The sequence below is a fragment of the Pelobates fuscus genome, chromosome 5 (genome assembly GCF_036172605.1).
Source record: "Pelobates fuscus isolate aPelFus1 chromosome 5, aPelFus1.pri, whole genome shotgun sequence".
Classification (NCBI taxonomy): Eukaryota; Metazoa; Chordata; class Amphibia; order Anura; family Pelobatidae; genus Pelobates; species Pelobates fuscus.
The window spans coordinates 139,266,707-139,288,107 of NC_086321.1; the positions used below are offsets into that span (position 1 = coordinate 139,266,707).

The following is a 21,401-nucleotide window of genomic DNA, read 5'->3' on the forward strand; positions in this document are numbered from 1 at the left end:
GACTTTACAGTAATGCCTAAATCGGGTGGACATCGTTACCTGTTGGTAATTGTGTGCACCTATTCAGGCTGGGTAGAAGCATGTCCTACTCGTACAGAGAAAGCAGGAGAAGTTGTAAGATTCCTGCTACGAGAAATAATACCCCGATATGGACTACCCTGTTCTATAGGATCGGACAATGGTCCAGCTTTTGTTCATCAGTGCCTACAACAACTGACTCATATGCTTGGTATAAAGTGGAGGCTTCATACTGCATATAGACCCCAGAGTTCTGGTAAGGTAGAGAGAATGAATAGAACTATAAAGAACCAGTTGGCTAAAATGTGTCAGGAAACCCAACTTAAGTGGAACGTTCTTTTACCCATAGCTTTATTGCGAATCCGCAGTACCCCTACCAGAAGGATGGGCCTCTCTCCTTTTGAAATCATGTATGGGCGACCACCTCCCGTACTTGGTAACTTAAGGGGGGACTTGAGTCAGTTGGGAGAAGGAATTACCCGGCAGCAGGTTGTAGAGTTGGGTAAGACTATGGAGGAGGTACAGAAATGGGTACAAGATAGATTACCTGTGAATATTTATCCCCCTGTTCATAGTTATCATCCAGGAGACCAAGTGTGGATTAAAGAGTGGAATAATGTACCGTTAGGGCCCAAGTGGAGAGGTCCTTATGTTGTTCTTTTGTCTACCCCTACAGCGATAAAAGTAGCCGAAGTAACTCCGTGGATACATCACTCCAGGGTTAAACCAGCAGCAGTCGATTCTTGGCAAATTACAGCAGATCCAGAGAATCCCTGCAAGATCCGGTTGAAACGCACTACTCAGTCGGAGTAACGAGGAATTATTGTGGATTACAAATTTTATTGTTACAGGTGTGAGTGAGAAGGCCATAATAAAGCCTGTCCGCTTACCAACACATAGTGTATAAGCCAGGAAAGTCTCGAAGGGACACCTGTGAAGACGAGCAGAACTCCATTCCCTGCAGCCCTCACATCCTGGAAGCTGAGGTTCCATCGCACGGACGAAGACTGAGGATGACGGCGAAAGATGTGCTTTTGATTGTGTTTATTTATATGTGTTTTTATATTCAGGAAGGTAGAGGTACCGACACTCCTAGCTGTGAGGTATGCATTAAGACTACGAGAACAGGTAACCATATTTCCCAAACCCTAATTTGGCATTCACAATACGAATGTAAAGGAGAGGTATCAAGATGTAGATACCTAAATATAGACTATAGTGTGTGCCATTTAGGAGTAGGAGAACCTAAGTGCTTCAGTCCAGAGTATCAACCTCGTACAATTTGGTTGACTCTCAGGAATGGAGATCCTCAGGGGACCCTAATTAATAAGACGGTGTTAGAATCCGTACATTCTTCGGGTGTTCTGCTATTTGATGCATGTAAGGCGATATCAAGTGGTAGAAAACCGTGGAATGTATGTGGGGATCTTAGATGGGAGAGGACGTATGGGTCTAATGATAAATATATTTGTCCCAGTAGTAAAAATAAATATGTGAGTCCTAGATGCCCAAATAAAGACTATAACTTTTGTCCATATTGGTCTTGTGTGGGGTGGGCGACTTGGGGACAGACAGTAGATAAAGACATGATAGTGACTAAGTTGCCGACTAGCCCTTATTGTAAGTCTATGGAATGCAACCCAGTCCATATACTTATTAATAACCCCGACAAGTTCCTAGATAAGTATGGAAATTTATTTGGGTTTCAGATATACGGGACGGGTTTAGATCCTGGGACATTATTGTTTATAGGAATAGAGACTGATACGGTATCCTCCCAGACTCATCAAGTATACCATTCCTTTTATGAAGAGATGAGTATAGATAATAAGATCCCCCATAACGCTAAAAACCTGTTCATTGACCTAGCTGAAAGTATTGCCGGTAGTCTTAATGTTACCAACTGCTATGTGTGTGGAGGTACTAACATGGGAGACCAATGGCCTTGGGAAGCAAAGGAGGTAATGTCCGGTTCTGAGGCAGTTGACCAACTAATATCTACACAAGCCGATTATCATTTGAGTGTTAGAGGTAAATCTGAGTGGAGATTAAAGACCTCCATCATAGGTTATGTTTGCATAGCAAGGAAAGGAATAATGTATAATACTTCTGTAGGAGAATTAACTTGTCTAGGGCAAAAAGCTTATGATGATGATACTAAAAATACAACTTGGTGGTCGGCTTCAAATGTCTCAGAACCATCTAACCCGTTTGCTAGATATGCCAGTTTAAAGGATGTGTGGTTTGATTTATCCATCACATCTACCTGGAGAGCCCCAGCAAATTTGTACTGGATCTGTGGTAAGAAAGCCTATTCGGAGTTGCCACAGGACTGGGAAGGGGCATGTGTGTTGGGTATGCTCAAACCATCCTTCTTCTTGTTACCGATTGAAACAGGTGAGACTTTAGGTGTTAAAGTGTATGATGTGAATCATAGGAAGAAAAGGGGACCCTTAGAGATAGGCACCTGGGAAGATAATGAATGGCCTCCCCAGCGTATCATAGATTATTATGGGCCAGCCACGTGGGCAGAAGATGGTACCTTTGGTTATAGAACCCCAATTTATATGCTCAACCGTATTATAAGATTACAGGCGGTGGTTGAGATTATTACTAATGAGACCTCACAAGCACTCAATCTTCTAGCGAAGCATAATACCAGGATGAGGACAGCAGTGTACCAAAATAGATTAGCCTTGGATTACCTTTTGGCAGTAGAGGGAGGTGTATGTGGGAAGTTTAACCTGAGCAATTGCTGTCTTCAAATAGATGACGAAGGGCAAGCAATAGCTGAGCTTACTAGCCATATGGTTAAACTAGTGCATGTGCCTACTCAGGTATGGAAAGGGTACAATCCAAGTAGTTGGTTTGGTAGCTGGTATGAGTGGTTTGGAGGGCTTAAGGCAGTGGTAGGTGGAGTCCTACTGATTTTACTGTTGTGTCTACTCCTACCGTGTCTTATACCCTTAGTAGTTAGGTCTGTGCAAAGCCTGATAGGAAGTATAGCAGAGAGGAAGGCTGCTGCACAGATAATGGCGATATATAAGTATAAGGCTCTAGATCAAGGAGAACCAATGCAGGAAGATGAGTGTTAAAAGATTCACATCATAAGATAAGTCTGGTCTGGTTCATGGTAACCTGAGGTATATGCAAACCAAGGTTAAGTGATGCCTCAAGTAATTGTGAAATATCAGAGGCATCAAAGGGGGGAATGTGATGTAATTCCAGTAAAATACAAGTTTAGCAGGCTAAGATTGCCACAAGGCATATGTATGTATATGTGTTTGTAGTATCAGTTAGTTAATTACACGTAGCTAAGATACTGTTATCACTGTACTGACCAGGTGCAGGAATGTAAGAACTGGAATTACGCGTCCCTCTCCTTTGTATCAGATGAGCCACGTGGTTAGACCGGATGGATGAGTTTAGACTCTATTTATTAAATAGGTTAAGGGTATGTGTGGGTGTAGTTAATTGTGGGAGGAGCTACAGTGCTATATAAGGAATGTACTCTATGTATTCAGTACTCAGACTTTGCTGTATTTTGGTGACGCTAGTCCCTCTGAGTCCCGATCGGTGATCCAATAAAGAATCTCTTCCTTCCTGAAGAAACCTGTGTCCATCTCTCTGTGCTTGGCTTCCGTCAGTTTCTCCGGTATCAGAAGGTTTATACATAGAATATTCCTCAAAGTGAACCTGTTATGGAAAAATGTACTTACCTGAAAATTGCTCCCATATACATTGAATACACCATATATCAAAAAGATACATGGTTTATTCAATGTAAAATATAAAGATTTACTCACTTTTCCTCATTACATTGCTGCTTTGTACGTGTTATACTTAGTGAAATACCCACCTCATGGTTGTCCTCCACTCAGCCTGCGCACCTCTGCAGTCTTCTTTGATTTGTCCTTAACGGGACTCTTCCTTCAGCAGGCAAAAACTCATCAGTAACGTTGGCATGCTGGCTTTGTCACCAGCGTGGCAGGCAGCATCGGAACAAAGTGCTATGTGTGGAGAGCATCGGAACAAAGTGCTATGGGTGGAGAGCAGTGGGACCTCCCATGGGAGGTCTTTTTCTGCTCTCCCTTATCAGCATGCTAAGGCATTGACTGACAGATGGGAGAAAAAACTATTTCCAAATTATTATTTTTTTTAAATTACGCTTTTCTTCTAATCTATAGATTCACTAGCAAAACTGCTAACACAATGTAGAGATGAAATCTTATTTTAAATATCTGAGAGTGCTTATTCCAAAAAGAGGTCCACTAATATATCTCATGTTGGATGCATCTCTTTCTCTCCCTTTCTGGTAGAGTGACTATTCTAAAATCAGTCATAATACCCAGGCTTCTCTATCCCCCAGAGGCCATACCCATACCACTTTCACTCTTTGATGAGAAAACTCTTATATTATATTTTTATATTTGATACTATATGTTGTGTGAGATTTACAAGTCACTATCTGATGTGTTATAAAATATAAAATACAGTTGAATACAAAATTCCAGAAAATAAAATAAAATGCTGTAATCACCTCTGTGGGCCACACCACCACAAATACAACAAGTGATAAGATAAAATACAAACAATGGTGAGAGCACTCAGAAATAATATGTAAAATTACCCCAAATTTCAGTCAATCAATCTAAATAAATAAATAAGAGAGAGAGACAAAGGGTAATATAGTTGAGATAAAACCATAAAATATCAGGTGTTGGTCTCACTCACATATAAGGAGCCACTATAAAAGCTGGCTCAAACTTCAAGCCTTGAGTAAATGGAAAGCAGGACTTCTTACAGGAACTCCAATAGATTTTGTGTCTGGTACCTCCAAATTCATTCAGGACGCCGAATGTAGGGGGTTACATCAAATAATTTATCGAAACAATAAGTATAACAAAATAAAATAAGTATTGGAAATGTCCCATGAGAAAAAGAAAAGTCCAGTCACTCTACGCGTTTCGGCTCTCGCCTTCGCCTGGCCCAGAGGAGGAGTTATGTACTGTATACATTGTGTGCCCTGTTTCTCAGTAAATCAGACTTGCTCCAGCATTAAGCCTTGGCTCATGTGTGGATTATTCGGCGATACAAGCGATTTTATTACTCTGTGGATTACTTGGCGATTTTATATTATGGGAAGAAGGGAATGCTTGACGGAGTAAAGGATTGTACCATCACAACGAGTATAATTTTCCCAAAACTCCCATTTTGTTCTTGGGTTTACAAGTTTATTTTCAGCTCACACTCATGGTTTAGCAAATAAAGTCCTAAGCATTCAGGACTGGAAGCAAAAATACAATTACGATTTGAACAGGTATTTTCCAATAACAATGGATATCTTGCCAACGTGCAGTGCATTTGTTTCTTCTGAGTTTGCAGCATTAGTGTACAGGCAAGCATTTTCCCTCCTTAAGACTCAGGAAGCTGTGCCAAACCACCTATTAGCTCCAATCTAATGGAAAAAGGTCAGGCATCGCTTAAAAAAGGAAATCACCCATTATACAGCAGTTTCTTGAGTATTCTACAGAAATGTCAACATAAAGTCCAATAACGCAGCAGTTTTGTCACTGTTAATGCTCTTCTACAGATCTAATCGTTTGAGTGCAATACAAATGACCTGGCATTTTTTAACCATTTACCATCCTACACATACTTTCAAGATATCCAACTGGTCACTTGTCCATAAGAATATAAAGATCCTTAGGAAGATCACATGTTAAAAATTACTACTTGTATTTATTAACACAAAAGCAGATCTGAGTGAAGCACATTTGGTGCTACGTTGGTATTGTCCTGTGCATATGCATAACCAAGATATGGGTCAATGAAAAAATGGTTTTGTACTCCTGTGAGATATACCATTCATTAAATGTATTGTGCACAGATATCATTTGTACTCTGGAATTTATTTTCCTATGGTTATGTGTATTATTAGTGTGGTAACCTCTCCTAAAATCCATATTGAATTATATCATATGATGATATCAGTGTAGACTCTACAGCTGGTAGATATATAGGTAAGCATGGAGGCTGGGCCTTGTTATATTATATCAGTTTGAGTTTACACCACAAGGTTTATCCATCTCCTTGGAAGGGACTAGGCACCGTATATGCTTCGAAATAGTGTATATCTTTACAATTTAGTACTGATATCATAACTTACCCTGTATATGCCTTAATTACATATCAATTTCCCAGTTTTATATTGGCACTAAAATCAAATGTATGCTAAACATAGTGCAAATTGTCAGCTCTCTTTTATACTGTATATTTGTTCTGATATAATCATTTATACTTGGTCAAAGTATGTTCAGTGCTTCAAAACCCTTCCAACATTATATTGCATATACCTAATGTATAGAAATTCTTATAAAAGAGTCCACTGCCACATCTACAATCTAATCTTTCCCTGTTCTATTCATAATAGGTATTTTTAATTATTATATTTAGCCTAATGCTGTGCCTTCAAATCGCCCATTCACCATATCCAATGGTACCAATCAGTGCGTCCCCACTTTCTCCATTTTATTTCTAATCCCTTGCCAATTCGACTGCTCAATGCCCCTCTGTTTGAGCTGCAGCTCTCCAATAATAGTTTCTTGCATGTCACAATCCTTACTCTGTGAACACTTTATACTCTTAGATTATACATTTAGTGTACTGTTTTTCAAGGCAGCTAGCAGTGCAGGCCTCCTATTAATAGTCAATATGTCTCATTCATACACCATCAGAGGAAAAGGTAATAATGGCAATCCTATGCGTTCATCAATTCTTACTTTCATTTCAATAAAATATTGTTTCTATTCACTGCCAGACAGGATTTTTATTATACCAAACAAACAGCAAGTTGAAATCCTTTGTGGGCTGTAATATCATTCTAAGTGTAGAAAGCGGTACTGAATCCATCAAACACAGTAGCACATGGACACTTTTTCAGCCAATCATATTAAAATAATATCAAAGAGTTTTGGGAGAATTATATTTTAACTCAGACCACCGGTACTCAAATACAAAATAATTAAACACACCCTACTGAAAAGTGAGCATTTCACCATAAAGTGATAGCAAAACTGAGATATCTCACTTAATAATACAAGTAATGATTCTATTCTTTTATGGGTAGAACTAATTGTCCCTGAAAATAAAAATTTGGTATTTAAAAATTACAGTATTTTTCCATGTATAAGACGACCCCTATGGTTTTAGCCCAAAATTAAGAAATACATATTTTAAACATCTATAGCACTGAAGTCCAGTTTGGCTGATCAGGATCCCCCCACTGGTCCCGGACCCCCTCACATTGCAGTAGGCCGCTTCCCAAAGTCCTGCTAATTCTGGACACTGATTTCCTGGACCCCCATCCTGCTGTTGGTGGCAACAATGCCCTCTGTCCATGGCACCCTACGGGGGATGTCCGAGCCAGATGATTGATTCCTGACACTATAGTGTTCCTTTAACTGTGGGTATGCTATTTTTATGTTTTTAAACAAGCATTTTTTAAAAAAAATTTTAATTCACATGTTAGGTCAGGCTGTTTTGGCACAAGCTGGAATGCTTTAATGTGGCCAGATGGCCTGCTTTTATACAATAGCCCCTACAAGGGGTCTCCCACACAAAAAACAGGGTAATCTCTCCTCTGTGTCTGAGAGATAATGGAGTCAGAAAACACACAATTTACAAACACCTCAAACGTACCTATAAAATCCATGGAAACCCCTCAAGTGTCACATCCTTGGATATTCCATATCTGGGTGACATATCCAAACATATCCAAAAATCACCCAGATCGCTTTGGTGGTCGGTTGTTCCATGGAAGTCAACTTTTGACCAACTGCACACGAGGCTCCTGCCCAAAATAGCTCCATGAGACAAGTGGTAGCATTGGGTCAAGTTCGGTAGTATAAAAAACATACAAACTACCGAACGTGGTCTATAGCTGAACCATGGAGCTTGTTCCCCTCATCCAGACGAACGATTCCACCGAACAGTGCCTTTCCACGATGTACCGAACCAAACGCAGGTGATTATGGAAGTTCAGCGGTGTTCGGGAGTTTGAGTGTTCGATTTCAGTTCCATGCACTCGACAACCAGATGGCCGCCACCACATGTTCATGCATACAAATGGCGGCCACCCAGACGAACCATTAGAACACTGTGGTGAGAACCGTTCCAGGGTGTTGATAAGGGTTAACAAGCTCCCAGGTGGTCGTTGGCTCGGTTCCCGAATCAATAGGAAAATCTCACAAACTAAAACTTTTTCATGTCTTTTGCATGACCCATAATCCTGGGGCAGGAGGCTGGCTAGTAGGCTCCTCCAGGAGCTCATGGCGAACGACCAGGCCACAGGGCTTAATAATTTGGCTTAATAATTTGATTTTTAAAGGAGTTCAAGCCACATGTGAATAGCTTGACTGACTGTCAGACCCTGCTCACAAGTGTTTTTTTTAACCCCTGCAGTGACATTCCATGTATAAGATGACCCCCAATTTTAGACAAAAAAAGTAGGAAAAAAACTAAGTCTTATACATTGAACAACACGGTAAGTACAATTAAGATCACTCAGTTACCAGGACAAAGGATTGGCGACACGTATGCACAGCAAATTGCTGTACTTCCCCAATCAAATACTATCAGCAGCATTGGGCTGAAGGTCCGAGTTTCACTTGGTTCTGGAGGAAGAAGTGGCTGTCAGACAGACAGCCAGAAGCAGCAGCGTACATACCGCGGTCGCAGGGGTCGCAGCTGCGACCGGGCCCATCACTCCAGGGGGCCTGGCCGCCCTGCGGACCCCTGCAACTGGGTACCCGCCATCACCATTTGCGGACCCGACCCGCGCGGCAAAAAGCCGGGGCCGCCGTCCAAGGGATCCAATGGGGTGGCCTATGCTGTCAGGGCCAACCGATGGATATATATTGTAAGGGGGCTCGGTCAGCGCTGGGCGCTTTAACAGCGTGACCGGGATCCCTGTGATTACATCACACAGAGCTGGGAGGAAGTGACCGCACGTCACTCCTCCCAGCTAACACACAGACCACACGGGAGGAATGAGGAAGGAGTCAGAGTGGGAACTCTGACTCCCATCAACCTGAGCCACCACTGGACCCCAGGGAATGTCACCCTCCTACCTAGAAGGTAGGAAACAGGAGGGTGACTTAAATATTTTGTGTGTGTTTGTTTGTGTGTATGTCTTTGTATGTATGTCTTGTGTGTGTGTGTGTCTGTATGAATGTGTGTATGTGCCTTTGTATGTGTGTCTTGTGTGTGTGTGTGTATATGTGTCTTTGTATGTATGTGTGTCTTATGTATGTGTGTATGTATGTATGTGTCTTTGTATGTGTGTCTTTGTATGTGTGTCTTATGTATGTGTGTATGTATGTGTGTGTCTTTGTATGCATGTCTTGTGTGTGTGTGTGTGGGTCTGTATGTATGTGTTGTGTGTGTCTGTATGTATGTGTGTCTTATGTATGTGTGTGTGTGTGTGTGTGTGTGTCTTTGTATGTGTGTCTTATGTATGTGTGTATGTGTGAGTCTTTGTATGTATGTCTTGTGTGTGTGTGTGTGTGTCTGTATATATGTGTTCTGTGTGTATGTATGTATGTGTGTATGTGTCTTTGCATGTATGTGTGTCTTATGTATCTTTGTATGTATGTATGTGTGCCTGTCTGTGTGTGTCTGTCTGTATGTATTTATGTGTGCCTGTCTGTTTGTATGTGTCTTTGTATGTATGTGTGTCTTGTGTGTCTGTATGTGTGCATTTCTGTTTGTATGTATGTGTGTGTACCTGTCTGTATGTATATATGTGTGCCTGTCTGTCTGTATGTATGTATGTATGTATGTATGTGTGTATCTGTCTGTATGTGTGTGTGTGTGTGTGTGTGTGTGTATTTATGTATGTGTGTGTCTCTGTCAGGGGGTAGAGGGGGGGGCACATGGATTGTGTGTACGCCACTGGCCACAAGAGAATACTTAACCTGCAATGTAAACATTGCAATTTTTAGAAAACAGCAATGTGCGGAGTTAAAATGACATGACTTCTGCAACCAGACCACTTCATTGGAATGAAGGGGTCTGGCTGACTTTAGTAGTCCTTTAACACAACCTATGTAATTAGTAAATAATGTCAATGCAGCTTACATTTTCACATGGAAAAATAAATAAATGCCTTCTTTTTAGGAGTCCCTTTAGACGATGACAATAAAACTGGAGCTTGGTACTATATCTCACATTGCCGAATATATAAAAAGCAAAATGTTTGCCTTAATTATTTAAGTCGCAAAAGCATCTTTGGGGAAAAAGAGAGAAACAAAACAAACAAAAACAGATTACATTAATAGGCTGCAAAGAACAAGAATTTGTTCTAAAGGAGTCCTGCGGCAGAGGGGGAACGTGGTTCAGCTTCTAGTGCTCAAAAATAGAACAGGAAATAAATTGGGACTAGAAAAGAGAGTTCAGAAGCTGCAGAAGTGAATGATAAGTATGACTCATTCACGCCACTTGGGACCCAAAGATACTTTTTAATCTTCAGGACAGTGAAAGGAATACAATGCTGTATTTTTCAGCTGAACACAAGTCCAACAAATATTTTTTTTTGCTTTCTTGCTGTTCGTGAAGTCATATTTAGTAAGTGGCTAGTGCAATTAATAGGCTTCCATTCCCCTTATCTATGTTTACATTCGCTGTTTGATATCCAGATTATTATAGACAATGTATTCAGATGTAAAATATTATAGAAATGCTAAAAATATACTTGAGAAAGCATTATATAATGGGATGCATCACATAGCAATTCATTCTGAGCATGCAAAGTGAGCTAGATAGAAATATACATTTAAATAAGATACAGCGTCTCCCCAACGCCCACTATAACACCCCAGAGCGTGATTAGTGAAAATAATTCCTTGGCATGCTTTGCACAGAAATACTCTCTCACGATGCAAAAACAGATTGACGTAGGAGGCTCCATATGTATCACCCACTTGTTCAATTTATGGGGTGCAATAAGGTTACAGGCCAGTCAGCACGGATGTTGAGATTTCTGCAGTTTATTAACCCTTTTGTCAAAATACGTTGCTTTTGCCCTCCCAGTTTTAAAATATATTAAAATTATTAATCTTTAAAAGGGAATTGTCACATTTGTTTCACACCCAGACAATCACGTAAAATTTAAAGGGACATTATAGTCGCCGAAACAACTACAGCTTAATGTAATTGTTCTCGGGTTTACTGCCTGTCCCTGCATGCCTTTTCATGTAAGTACTGCCTTTTCTCTGTTTACATTACTGTCTAGGAACACCTCTAGTGACAGTCACTCAAAGCCACTAGAGGTGCTTCCTGGGTCAGTGCTGCACAGCGTTCAGCGTCTCTACGTTCTGCATGGAGGCACTGAATGCACCGCATAGAGATGCATTGATTCAAAGTATCTCCATGAGGAGATGCTGATTGGTGCAGTGTAGAGTATGGGCGGGGTCAGCCGTGAAGAGACCTGCTAAGCACTGGCTAAGTTAAATAAACTACCTTTTCATAGGGGGAGGAGGATTCCGACACCTAAATGGTGTTTTGACACCTATAGTGTTCCTTTAACTGTGGGTATGCTATTTTTTTTTTTTTAAAGCATTTATGTATTTATTTATTTTGAATTCACATGTTAGGTCAGGCTGTTTTGGCACAAAGCATACAATGCAAATCACTTCAACCATCAAGGTGCCATAATGTCACCAGCAGCATTTCAGCTACATTGAAATAAGGTTGAGTACATGCATTCTTGTACAGCACTTTCTAGTCAGACGCCCATGCGCTGATGAGTGTGACTGGGGCATCATAGTGTTGCACGGGCAAGTGCATTTTGTACTTACCTCTCTAACACTTATCTTCCCAGTAAGCACTTCTACAGCATTTACTGAGGTGAGGGGACAATCCGAGAAATAAATTCATCTTTAATAAACATACCACAGGTTTGGTAATGTTTGCAGTGACTGAAACATTATTTAGACATGGTTAACTTCATCTGATGCAAGGTAATCCTACTGGGGTCCCATATGTCATTCTAGATATTTTATTTTTTGCTAGCCAATTACTTTTTGCAAAAGCATTGTCTACTGTGTCACTGTTTATACACGTCTCAAAAAAACAAAACAACACAACCCACACAATTATTCTTACATTTTGTCATAATATGCATACTCGAACACTGGTTTATGCATTGTAAGAAAGAACACATACGACGTAGTGATAAATAAATTGACAGCATGCACTTTAGTGGCCACTTGCTTTTTGGCATATTACAAGGATTCATACAGAATAACCCTTTCCATTGGAATTCGGGTTATGATTCACTAACAAAGTTTCAGTATGCATAACAAGACCCATCATGTTTTGCAATTATACCTCAGTCAAGAGGTGCATCTTTGTGTTCCTCCATGGGATTTGCTTTTCAATAACCATCTTCATCCACAGGACCATCTCTTTGCAACACACTTGGCTATGCAAAGGATTAAATAGACAAAATGTCTAGAAAGCACTCATCTTTATTGAAAAAAATAAAAATTAAAAATGGTAGTAAATCATGTAACAAAATAAATATACACGCATTTTATTTTTATAGATAAGGCCACAAGTTAATTGGGCAGTGATGGTCTGGTGGTTGACTGATGGTTATTGAAAAAGAGAATCTCATCCATTAGCCTCTAAGCCTGAGTAGCACTCTCCTGAGTTCACAATGCTAAAGAAGTAGCCAGCAGCTCTCTCACTCTGGAACAAAACTAGCAATAATGCAAAATGCTCATATACAAATACATCTAGTGAAGGATGCACGTTTCCCTGATTATTATCAATTCGGAACCATATAAGTTAATGCTATACAGCTTTGTTTCCCCCAAGGTTTGAAATTCAACTACAGACAACTGTTAACAAAATGGTATCAGCTGCCCATTTGCTGCATTCAAAGCATTTTGAATAATCTGGGGGAGGAAAAACTGATATCTTATTTGAATTCATATCTACCCGGTAGTCTATTTAAAAAGCTTTGAAACCCAGAGTAACAAAGCACGGCTTAGGATATTCACTTCCACCAGCTAAGGATTACAGAACAGTATAGAACATGAAGTGGCATCTTACAGAGGAAATATTTATTACTATTGCTTTTGAATAGTGGAGAGCTCATTGATTTTAAACAAAATGTTGCATCCAGAATACCTCTTCAGTAACATGTACATAATTCCAATCATGATCTATGTCATGTTTGGATACCCACCAACTTTTTCTTCTCCTTTTCCCTTGTACAGATCGATTTCCCAACTTTGGTCTCAGGCTGTAAGCTTTCCTGAAGAGTAAGACCATGGTCATTTCTCTTGTCCTGTAAAATGAAGTGTCAGAAGATGAAAATAAACTGATTGCATGTATTTTACCACCTTTTTATTTTTACCTATCACTATATAAACATGTTGAAGGTAATACTTAGAATGTATGTCAAGAAAAACATTATTACAGCAAGTTCTTAAAGAGGTAGTTAAAAAAAAAAAAAAAAGAGGGGCGGGGCCGGGCGGCCATGCCAGCAGGCTGCATATCACAAGGGCTCCCGAGGAACCGACAAAATTAGGGTATATACCCACCTTACCTAGCCTGTATTGACCCGGGGGGTCCGTGGCATGAGGCCCTGGAGTGTCCCGGTGCAGCTGGAGCCCCCGCTGCAGGGTGGCTCTAGGTCCTGGTGAGAGACTCTGGGACTCGGAGAGTGAGGCCTACCCGGGGGGAGAGTGAGGCAGACGGCCGCTGCCTCACCCTCTGTCCTGACTACAGAGAACCACCGTTCGCCTGGCGCCTACCTGGACCCATTCCCCCCCCCCCCCCCCGTGGGCCGGGGGGGACATCCCGGTCCCCACCAGGCAGGCTACCATCTATGCATCCCACCTGGGCGGCCCGCAGCTGCAGATAAGAGGTTCGCACGCGGTCCCCTTAAAATGGCCGACAGCTGCACAGTGACTTTCCGACCAAGACGGTGATCCCTCTGAAGCGCGCCGACACGGTGGCACAATGCTACACAGCCGGAGCTGCCACTGCGGGAGGTCCCTGAGGGCTCCCGAACCCCCACGCAACAATCCTGTAACACATGTGCCTCATTCACAGACCGCACGGTACAACAGCCCGCACACCAAGGCTTGAAAGACCACGGGGACCGAGCAGAACGGCCAACATGGTGCCCCAACACCAAGATGGATCTCCTAATCACCTCCTATCCAGCCTGCAACAAAAAGGCCCATGAAATGAAGACACCAAGCTTCCCGGAAGACACCAAGCTTCCCACACCGGCTGACCCAGAGGACTAAGGGACAAGCACACTGAAACGCAGCTGCAGCCCCAGAGAAAACCACCAAGAAACTTACAGCGCAGCATGGTTGGACAGAACTCAACGTTATGATGCCTGCTCTGGTGGACACTCACCCCCTGCTACACAGAACGAGCAGAGCAGGTATCGGTCAGTAGTGGGACTCCCCATGCAGGACCACCACATACATGGCTCCCCACTGGGGCAGTACAGGTGGCTTGGAATGGCCAGGGTGATAACACTAAAGCGACTGACAATAGTACTAAAGCGACTGACAATAGTACTAAAGCGACTGATCACAGTATTGATGCGACTGATCACAGTATTGATGCGACTGATAACAGTAGTAAAGCGACTGATAACAGTTGTAAAGCGACTGATCACAGTAATGATGCGACTGATAACAGTTGTAAAACGACTGATCACAGTATTGATGCGACTGATAACAGTAGTAAAGCGACTGATCACAGTATTGATGCGACTGATAACAGTAGCAAAGCGACTGATCACAGTATTGATGCGATTGATAACAGTAGTAAAGCGACGGACAATAGTAGTAAAGCGTCTGATAACAGTAGTAAAGCGACTGATCACAGTATTGATGCGACTGATAACAGTAGTAAAGCGACTGAAAATAGTATTGATGCGATTGATAATAAACACTGACCAAGTTTTATTACAATGTAAATCTACTTATAAAATACGTACTTAAGCTAAAAATAACATAAAATTGTGCCTGTTAATATCTTATCCCGCATGTTTAGCGAGGAAAACGCCTGAGGACTGCCTTCGGGGCACCTCGTTCCGGCTTGTAATAACTATGTGCACAGCAAAAATAAAGAATTAAAAAAAAAAAAAAAAAAAAAAACAATAACAAAACCAAAAACCAAGCCAGAGTGTAAAGCATACGGGAAATAAAATAAAAGCTAACAAATCACAGCGCAAAAAGGCAATTTAATGCCTGGCATGCTATTAGCAATTTGTTATCATTAATAAAATAAATATAAAAATATTTTTTTTTTTTAACAAATTACCACTGGTACTAACAATTTTGCATTATTCCATTCATTTTGTAACTCAAGTAGATTACCAGCAGCTAACATTCTTTTTGTCTAGTGAAGCGGAGTTTGGAACTATCTACAAAATAATTCGGGTCACCCTTGAATATCATTGTATTCTCTCTGCCAGCATATTGCAGTGTACACAAGAGTTAAAACCCCTTAGACCACATGGTGGGCCTTGGCATTTAGGTAGGTTTTAATATATTACTGGACTTATTTTGCTACAAACATAGTTGGCTTGGAGAAAGAAAAATACTATCTTGGCTAAAAATTTACAATGCCATAATGTATTTACAAAAATTATCAACTTAGTAATCAATGTTGATAGTATTTAAAAAAAAAAAAAATGACTAATCGTATAGAGTGCCATTTTTTAATTCAGTGATGGCAAATCTAGGCACCCCATATGTATGGTAACCACATTTCCCACAACACTGAGCTTAGATTTCACTATATTAAGCTAATGCCAGTCACGCATACTCCTCTCTAGCACTCAAAGGTTTTAATAAAACTAAGAGTGTATTTATTTTCTTACTTATAACCAACAATGCTTTCCCAGCAGATGCATTTGAGGTTACATCAATTTTCTGTAATCTCCAGATGGAATAGATACATGCATTTGCAAAATCTAAGACTAATTAACTCAGTACCAGGCACAGTGAAATCCATTCCTGAGTGAATGGTGACTCATCTGTCTGTAATAAACATATAACCTTGAGATACGTTTTATACTTGCTCCCAACTGTCAGTGTATCTAACACATTTGCAATCAATTGTCATGTCTATAAAGATATTAGTATCTGTATACATGTCCAAATATTTCACTGGTACCTACCTCTTTGGTGGTGTCAGAGTGGTAAGTACCCTGCCCCATTTATCAAGATGCTCTGCAGTCTAAAAGATGTGCAGAGGGTGAGAAAAGCCTAGGGATGCACCAAAATTTATATTATCATGATTAAGGTTCAAATTAGACCATACTGCACGTGATCCCAGTGGACACCAAAACCCTGATATCCAGCAAGCTTCGTAGGTTTGTTCCATTTTCTTTGCCGATTAAAAAAGTCTATTATTTAGATCATTAAAATCGCTCCATTCAGACGTATATATACAAAAAAAAAAAAAAAACCTGTTTTGGTTTTCTTTTTATAATTTTTTTTAAAGAAGATTTGTCCAACCACAAATAATTTCCATATTGGAAGAATTAAAAGGTTCCGCTATATTCTAGATGACAATCTATTTCTCAAGAAACTGCCGAAAAAGGTTGTGCTTTGACCACCACTCTTAAAATGTACCACGGTAGTGCTGCAATCAGCACTTGGAGCAGCACTTTTATCAGTTAAATACAAAATGCCATACCGCAAGTGCCTCCAGTTACATGCTACAAAAGACTGTGCTTGGCATACGCTTCTCACCAGCCAAAGGTATTATTTAACAAATAAATAAATATAAAAAAAAATCTGCTACAGGAACAAATTCGTCTTCCACCAACTGCTGTTAAAACTGAAGCAATGTGCACTTTTTCATGCCTAGCAAATTGTCCAGTAAAAGATCCTCGGCAGAAGAGAGATATTGTATTTATCCTTATTCTCGTAGGCATAAAGGAGCCTGACATCCATTACAGCTTGTAAATAGACAGAAAAAGCATGTGGGACAGCAGCATCCCATGCTGTGAAACAGCTTAACAAGCTCAGCATTCTGCATTTTCCATGTACCTGGTGATGAGTGAAGCGTGCAGCATCAATGAGGCAGACTCTAAGGATACAGGCTCGCTGATGCCCATAGAGTTGTGTCACTGATGTGGGTGGAAACACACTCGCTGATAACCATCTGCAGGTTTTACTCACTGAAACAAACTAGCATAAGTGTGGGACAGAAAGAGTGGTAGCCTAAAATAGCAGCATAATGCAGGATCCTATGACAGTGGCTAAAATGAGGAATCTTGTAGGAGCAACGCATTCACAGAAATGCATCATTAGACAAATGTTCCTGTTTAGACTGGCAAACATGGCATTATCATCATCATCATAATAATATTTTTTTTATTTATTTTTTGCCAAAGGTGTCCAAACTATTTCCAGATCTAATTACAGTAATGCACATTTAATTCACAAAAAAGCAGAAAGATTTGAGTTTTTAGCTTATGTCTGTATATAGGTCACTGGTGTCATAAAGCTGTTACCTTTCTAAAGCAAAGCAGTAAAGGATAGAGTAGCTCGGGGTGCCGAAATCCTGTTTGTATTGCCTTCTTAATAATAAAAATGTCTCTGGTGTAAGACAGTGGCATACACACACACTCAAATATATATGCAGTATCTCACAAAAGTGAGTACACCCCTCACATTTTTGTAAATATTTTATTATATCTTTTTTATTTGACAACACTGAAGAAATGACACTCTGCTACAATGTAAAGTAGTAAGTGTACTGCCTGTATAACAGTGTAAATTTGCTGTCCCCTCAAAATTTGGACATTGACACTTAGGGGTATACTCACTTATGTGCCACCGGTTATTTTGATGGGGCTTTTGAATTTTGATTTTGAACGCCTAAAAGCCGGACAACGTGCAATGGAGTTTATGTCAATTGAGGAAGTCGAAATGCGACGAGGCAAAACGCGTCTTAGTAATAGCGAAGATAAAGAGGACTACTATATATTGTATACTTTTATTATTTTTTATTGTTACAGTTTATGTCAATAAGTTTTAATATATTTGTAAATAAATTCTTCACACCTATCTGGTAAGGGTAGTGTCACTCTGCAAACTGACACAAAGCCTGCAAATTTAGAGCCAGTTATCAAAAGACTTTAAAAAAGGTGAGCACCCATTATTCCTACTATATTTGGGTTAAAATTCATACAATAACTTGAAGTACTACGCCTAGAGGTTTCCTGTCTGTTTTTTCTTTCACATATACCACTGAGAGGAATAAAGAGGAACCAACAATACAAGAAGGGTAAAGCTGCCTACCTTAAAGGCACAGACGCTGATGTGTTTAGAGCCTATACCTACATAAAAGGCTCTAAAAAACTTTTAGTGTATTTTCACTCACTGCACGAAAATAACCACTTTATATTTACCGTACAATATTGCACTATTACTGTGTTTTTTTCCTATTTTTTAAATGTACAATCCCGAACACTTTGAGGGGTAAGTGTATATGTTTTTATGTACTTTTTCCTTGAATTTACACCTAAATTGCGCTGCACTCTAACTAACTGTTTGGAAGGTGGAAACACCAACCAGACTGTAAGTTGTGTTTTGGGGGATTATATATTGTGGTGGGTTTTTGGAGTACCCATAGAATGTATCCAGCAGGTAGACCAAATAATAATTGAATAATTTAAAGCGCCACTCGTGCCACACCGCTTGTGTTTTATATCGGCTGAGTAGGCCTCAGACTCTTTATACAAAAACGCTTCTTCTGTTTCATTTATTTCTTTGTGAATTTCTCCAGTTGCAATTATTTTGCCAATATGCTCATATAGTATACCTGCTGTAAAGTACCAGGACCTTCTAAGGGACACTTGAGCTCCCAGCATGAGGAGATGCTACCTCTCAGCTTGGTCAGTATGGTATCACTATCCCCATCAGACTCTCCCCTAGTCTTCAATTGTTTAAGAAGTTCCTCAAAACACGTGTTCAGAAATGCTTATCGACTCCCAGAGTAACTTATCTATACTTATCCATACCTGTCTCTTGCTCTCCTGAAGAGCCAAACCCCACTCTCACCTCCAGTTCTGCTATCTTTCCACCTTGTTTGGTGGCTGTCATACTTGCTGCCTATCGTGTTTTTGTAACCCACCTCCTCTAGACTGTAAGCTTATTTGAGCAGGGTACTCATCTACCAATTGTTCCGGTGTCATTGTGTAATTGTCTCATTTATTGTAAAATTTCCACCTTTCATAATATTGCAAAGCACTGCATAATTAGTTGGCGCTACCAATAAATACCAATAATAATAATAATAATAATAATAATTAACGTTACAGCTCCTCTACGGGCTTCTTCTTCCGGACAGCTATTAATAGCATACTTTTGCCTGCATAAACCGGTCTTAGTCCTGAAAGAAGAGCAGATACCCACCAGTGACAAAACCACTAAATCGTCCTCGCCAGGGTAATGACTCTGTATGAGGAGCAGAAGCGGTGAGTGCTTTTTCATCCTCTGCCAACTAGTCTAGGGAGGATGCCTTTCAGACATTTTATTTTCATTCCATAGCCCATGCGTCTTTTTCTTTGTTGTCTCAGTGTTAAAACAGGAAAAAATGACTGTAATGTGGTACGATTGAAAATTGTGCTAGCTGCAATGTATTAATACTCTTAACTTTAGTAAAGACATACAGTGAATATATTCCCTCTCTACCTGCCCTGTTTTTTCTGTTTGTTTCTGATATTTTGGGTTCTGGTTTAATTATAAGACTGTTTTGATTGCTGCAGTTTATATTTGATGTTGTTTTCTCTTCGAACTGTGTTTGATGTTTTGCTTGATTTGTATATGCAGATTCTTTTGTACATGCAATTATAATATCTAGTTACTGGTTTACATGAATTTTGTTTTCTTACCCATTGGTTAAACCTTTTTCCACATTTTTCTTCTTTTCCTAGTTTGATTCGCTCTCAGGGATACCCTATCACACCTTCAGGCACTGACGACATCCATAATGAGCTAGCCTGCTTGCCTACAAAGCGGCCAGTCTAGCACACCGAAGAGGTGTCCTGGTCTAGCGTCAAGCATGCCAGACTGACAGACAGCCTCCTGGCCAGTTGCCAATAGAAATTGGTTATAAGTTTGTGGTTTTCCTTTTCTGTTTTAGTCAGTCTGCCATTAGCTACAAATCTCTAAGCAGAGGATTATTCCCTGTTCGTTTCTGCCATCAAAAGTTCTATAATCAACAATCCTTTATTGGAGTTTTTCATATTGTGTTAAGGGCATAAATCCCAATATTGCAAAGTAAGAAAGTAGGATGCAGAATGAATTGGGCCTATAGGGGGCTTACCAGTGACAGCCGAGGGGCAAGTCAGTCCAAAAGAGAGGAGGGCATTAAAGAAAATGGGGAATGTCAGCCTGGTGTAAATGCAGGACATCAGGAAACAAAAAATAGGACAGAACCCTCAAAAAATGGTGTGGTCTCATTGGTCCCAGGACAGTTGGGAGGTAGGTAATTGTTCCCCAGAAAGCATTAGTTGAGTAGAAAGTTAATTCTCCATTACGTTAGAAAAGATACTTGGTGATACTGGTCTCTGACTCCATGTCTTGGGCCTTTTAGGTTCTGTTCTAGTATGGGTTTTGAACATAAACATTATTCTATGTTATCTTTGCCAGTTAGGTTTTAAATGCATCTACGTTTTCTTTAAACGTTTTTTCCCCCTACATAAATGCACCCTCCTTTAAAGCTTTATATGAAATGCTCTATACATTTTAGCAGCAGCAGAGCTTGAAATGTTCCATTTGAAGTTGATACAGGAGAACCACAAAGACGGCACAGATTGCAGGATATTTTTAAAAATAGCTCTGGTATTGTTAGCATCAGAAGGCCAGCTAGTCCAACACATTACTTATTGCTGGAGCAGCTGGTAACCTATACTGCAAATTAAAGCTGCAACAGAATACTTGTGGAAATAACGGTCTCATAATTGGTTGTGGGACATTTGAACCACAAGAAAAACAAAGAAACCTTTGGGTGGGACTTGGAGTACTTGTCCATTAGCTTTCCATTAATTTATCTGCATTTTAATGCAGAAATTGAGATTAGTATTGTAACATGCTGCTAGCACCTGATCATTTGCTCTGCAGATGTTTGATTTACATGTTACATTCAGAATAATGGTTTTCTTTCAAACTCTGGCTCTTAAATGGGAAACTGCCTGTTAGCAATAGCGTTGACAGCAGAAATGGCTGTCTAGTTAAGGTATTCATTAGAAATGTATATAGAACCCATCTAGAGATATAGAAAATATATATATATCACTGCTGGATGCATGCAAGTTGTTCGTG

At 40.1% G+C, this 21,401-nt stretch overlaps 1 protein-coding gene across 18 annotated transcripts in view; it reads right to left on the bottom strand.

Annotated features, from left to right (window-relative positions):
• RIMBP2 (RIMS binding protein 2) overlaps nt 1-21,401 on the bottom strand; it is a 547,982-nt gene that overhangs the window by 498,062 nt on the left and 28,519 nt on the right. For 17 of the 18 annotated variants that reach the window (XM_063454348.1, XM_063454352.1, XM_063454358.1 and 14 more), the window contains exon 2: nt 13,274-13,375. In XM_063454348.1, the coding sequence (XP_063310418.1) occupies nt 13,274-13,375 (102 nt within the window). Of the gene's footprint in view, nt 1-13,273; nt 13,376-16,240; nt 16,299-21,401 lie in introns of those variants that run through there. The other variant, XM_063454349.1, reaches the window with a different exon arrangement.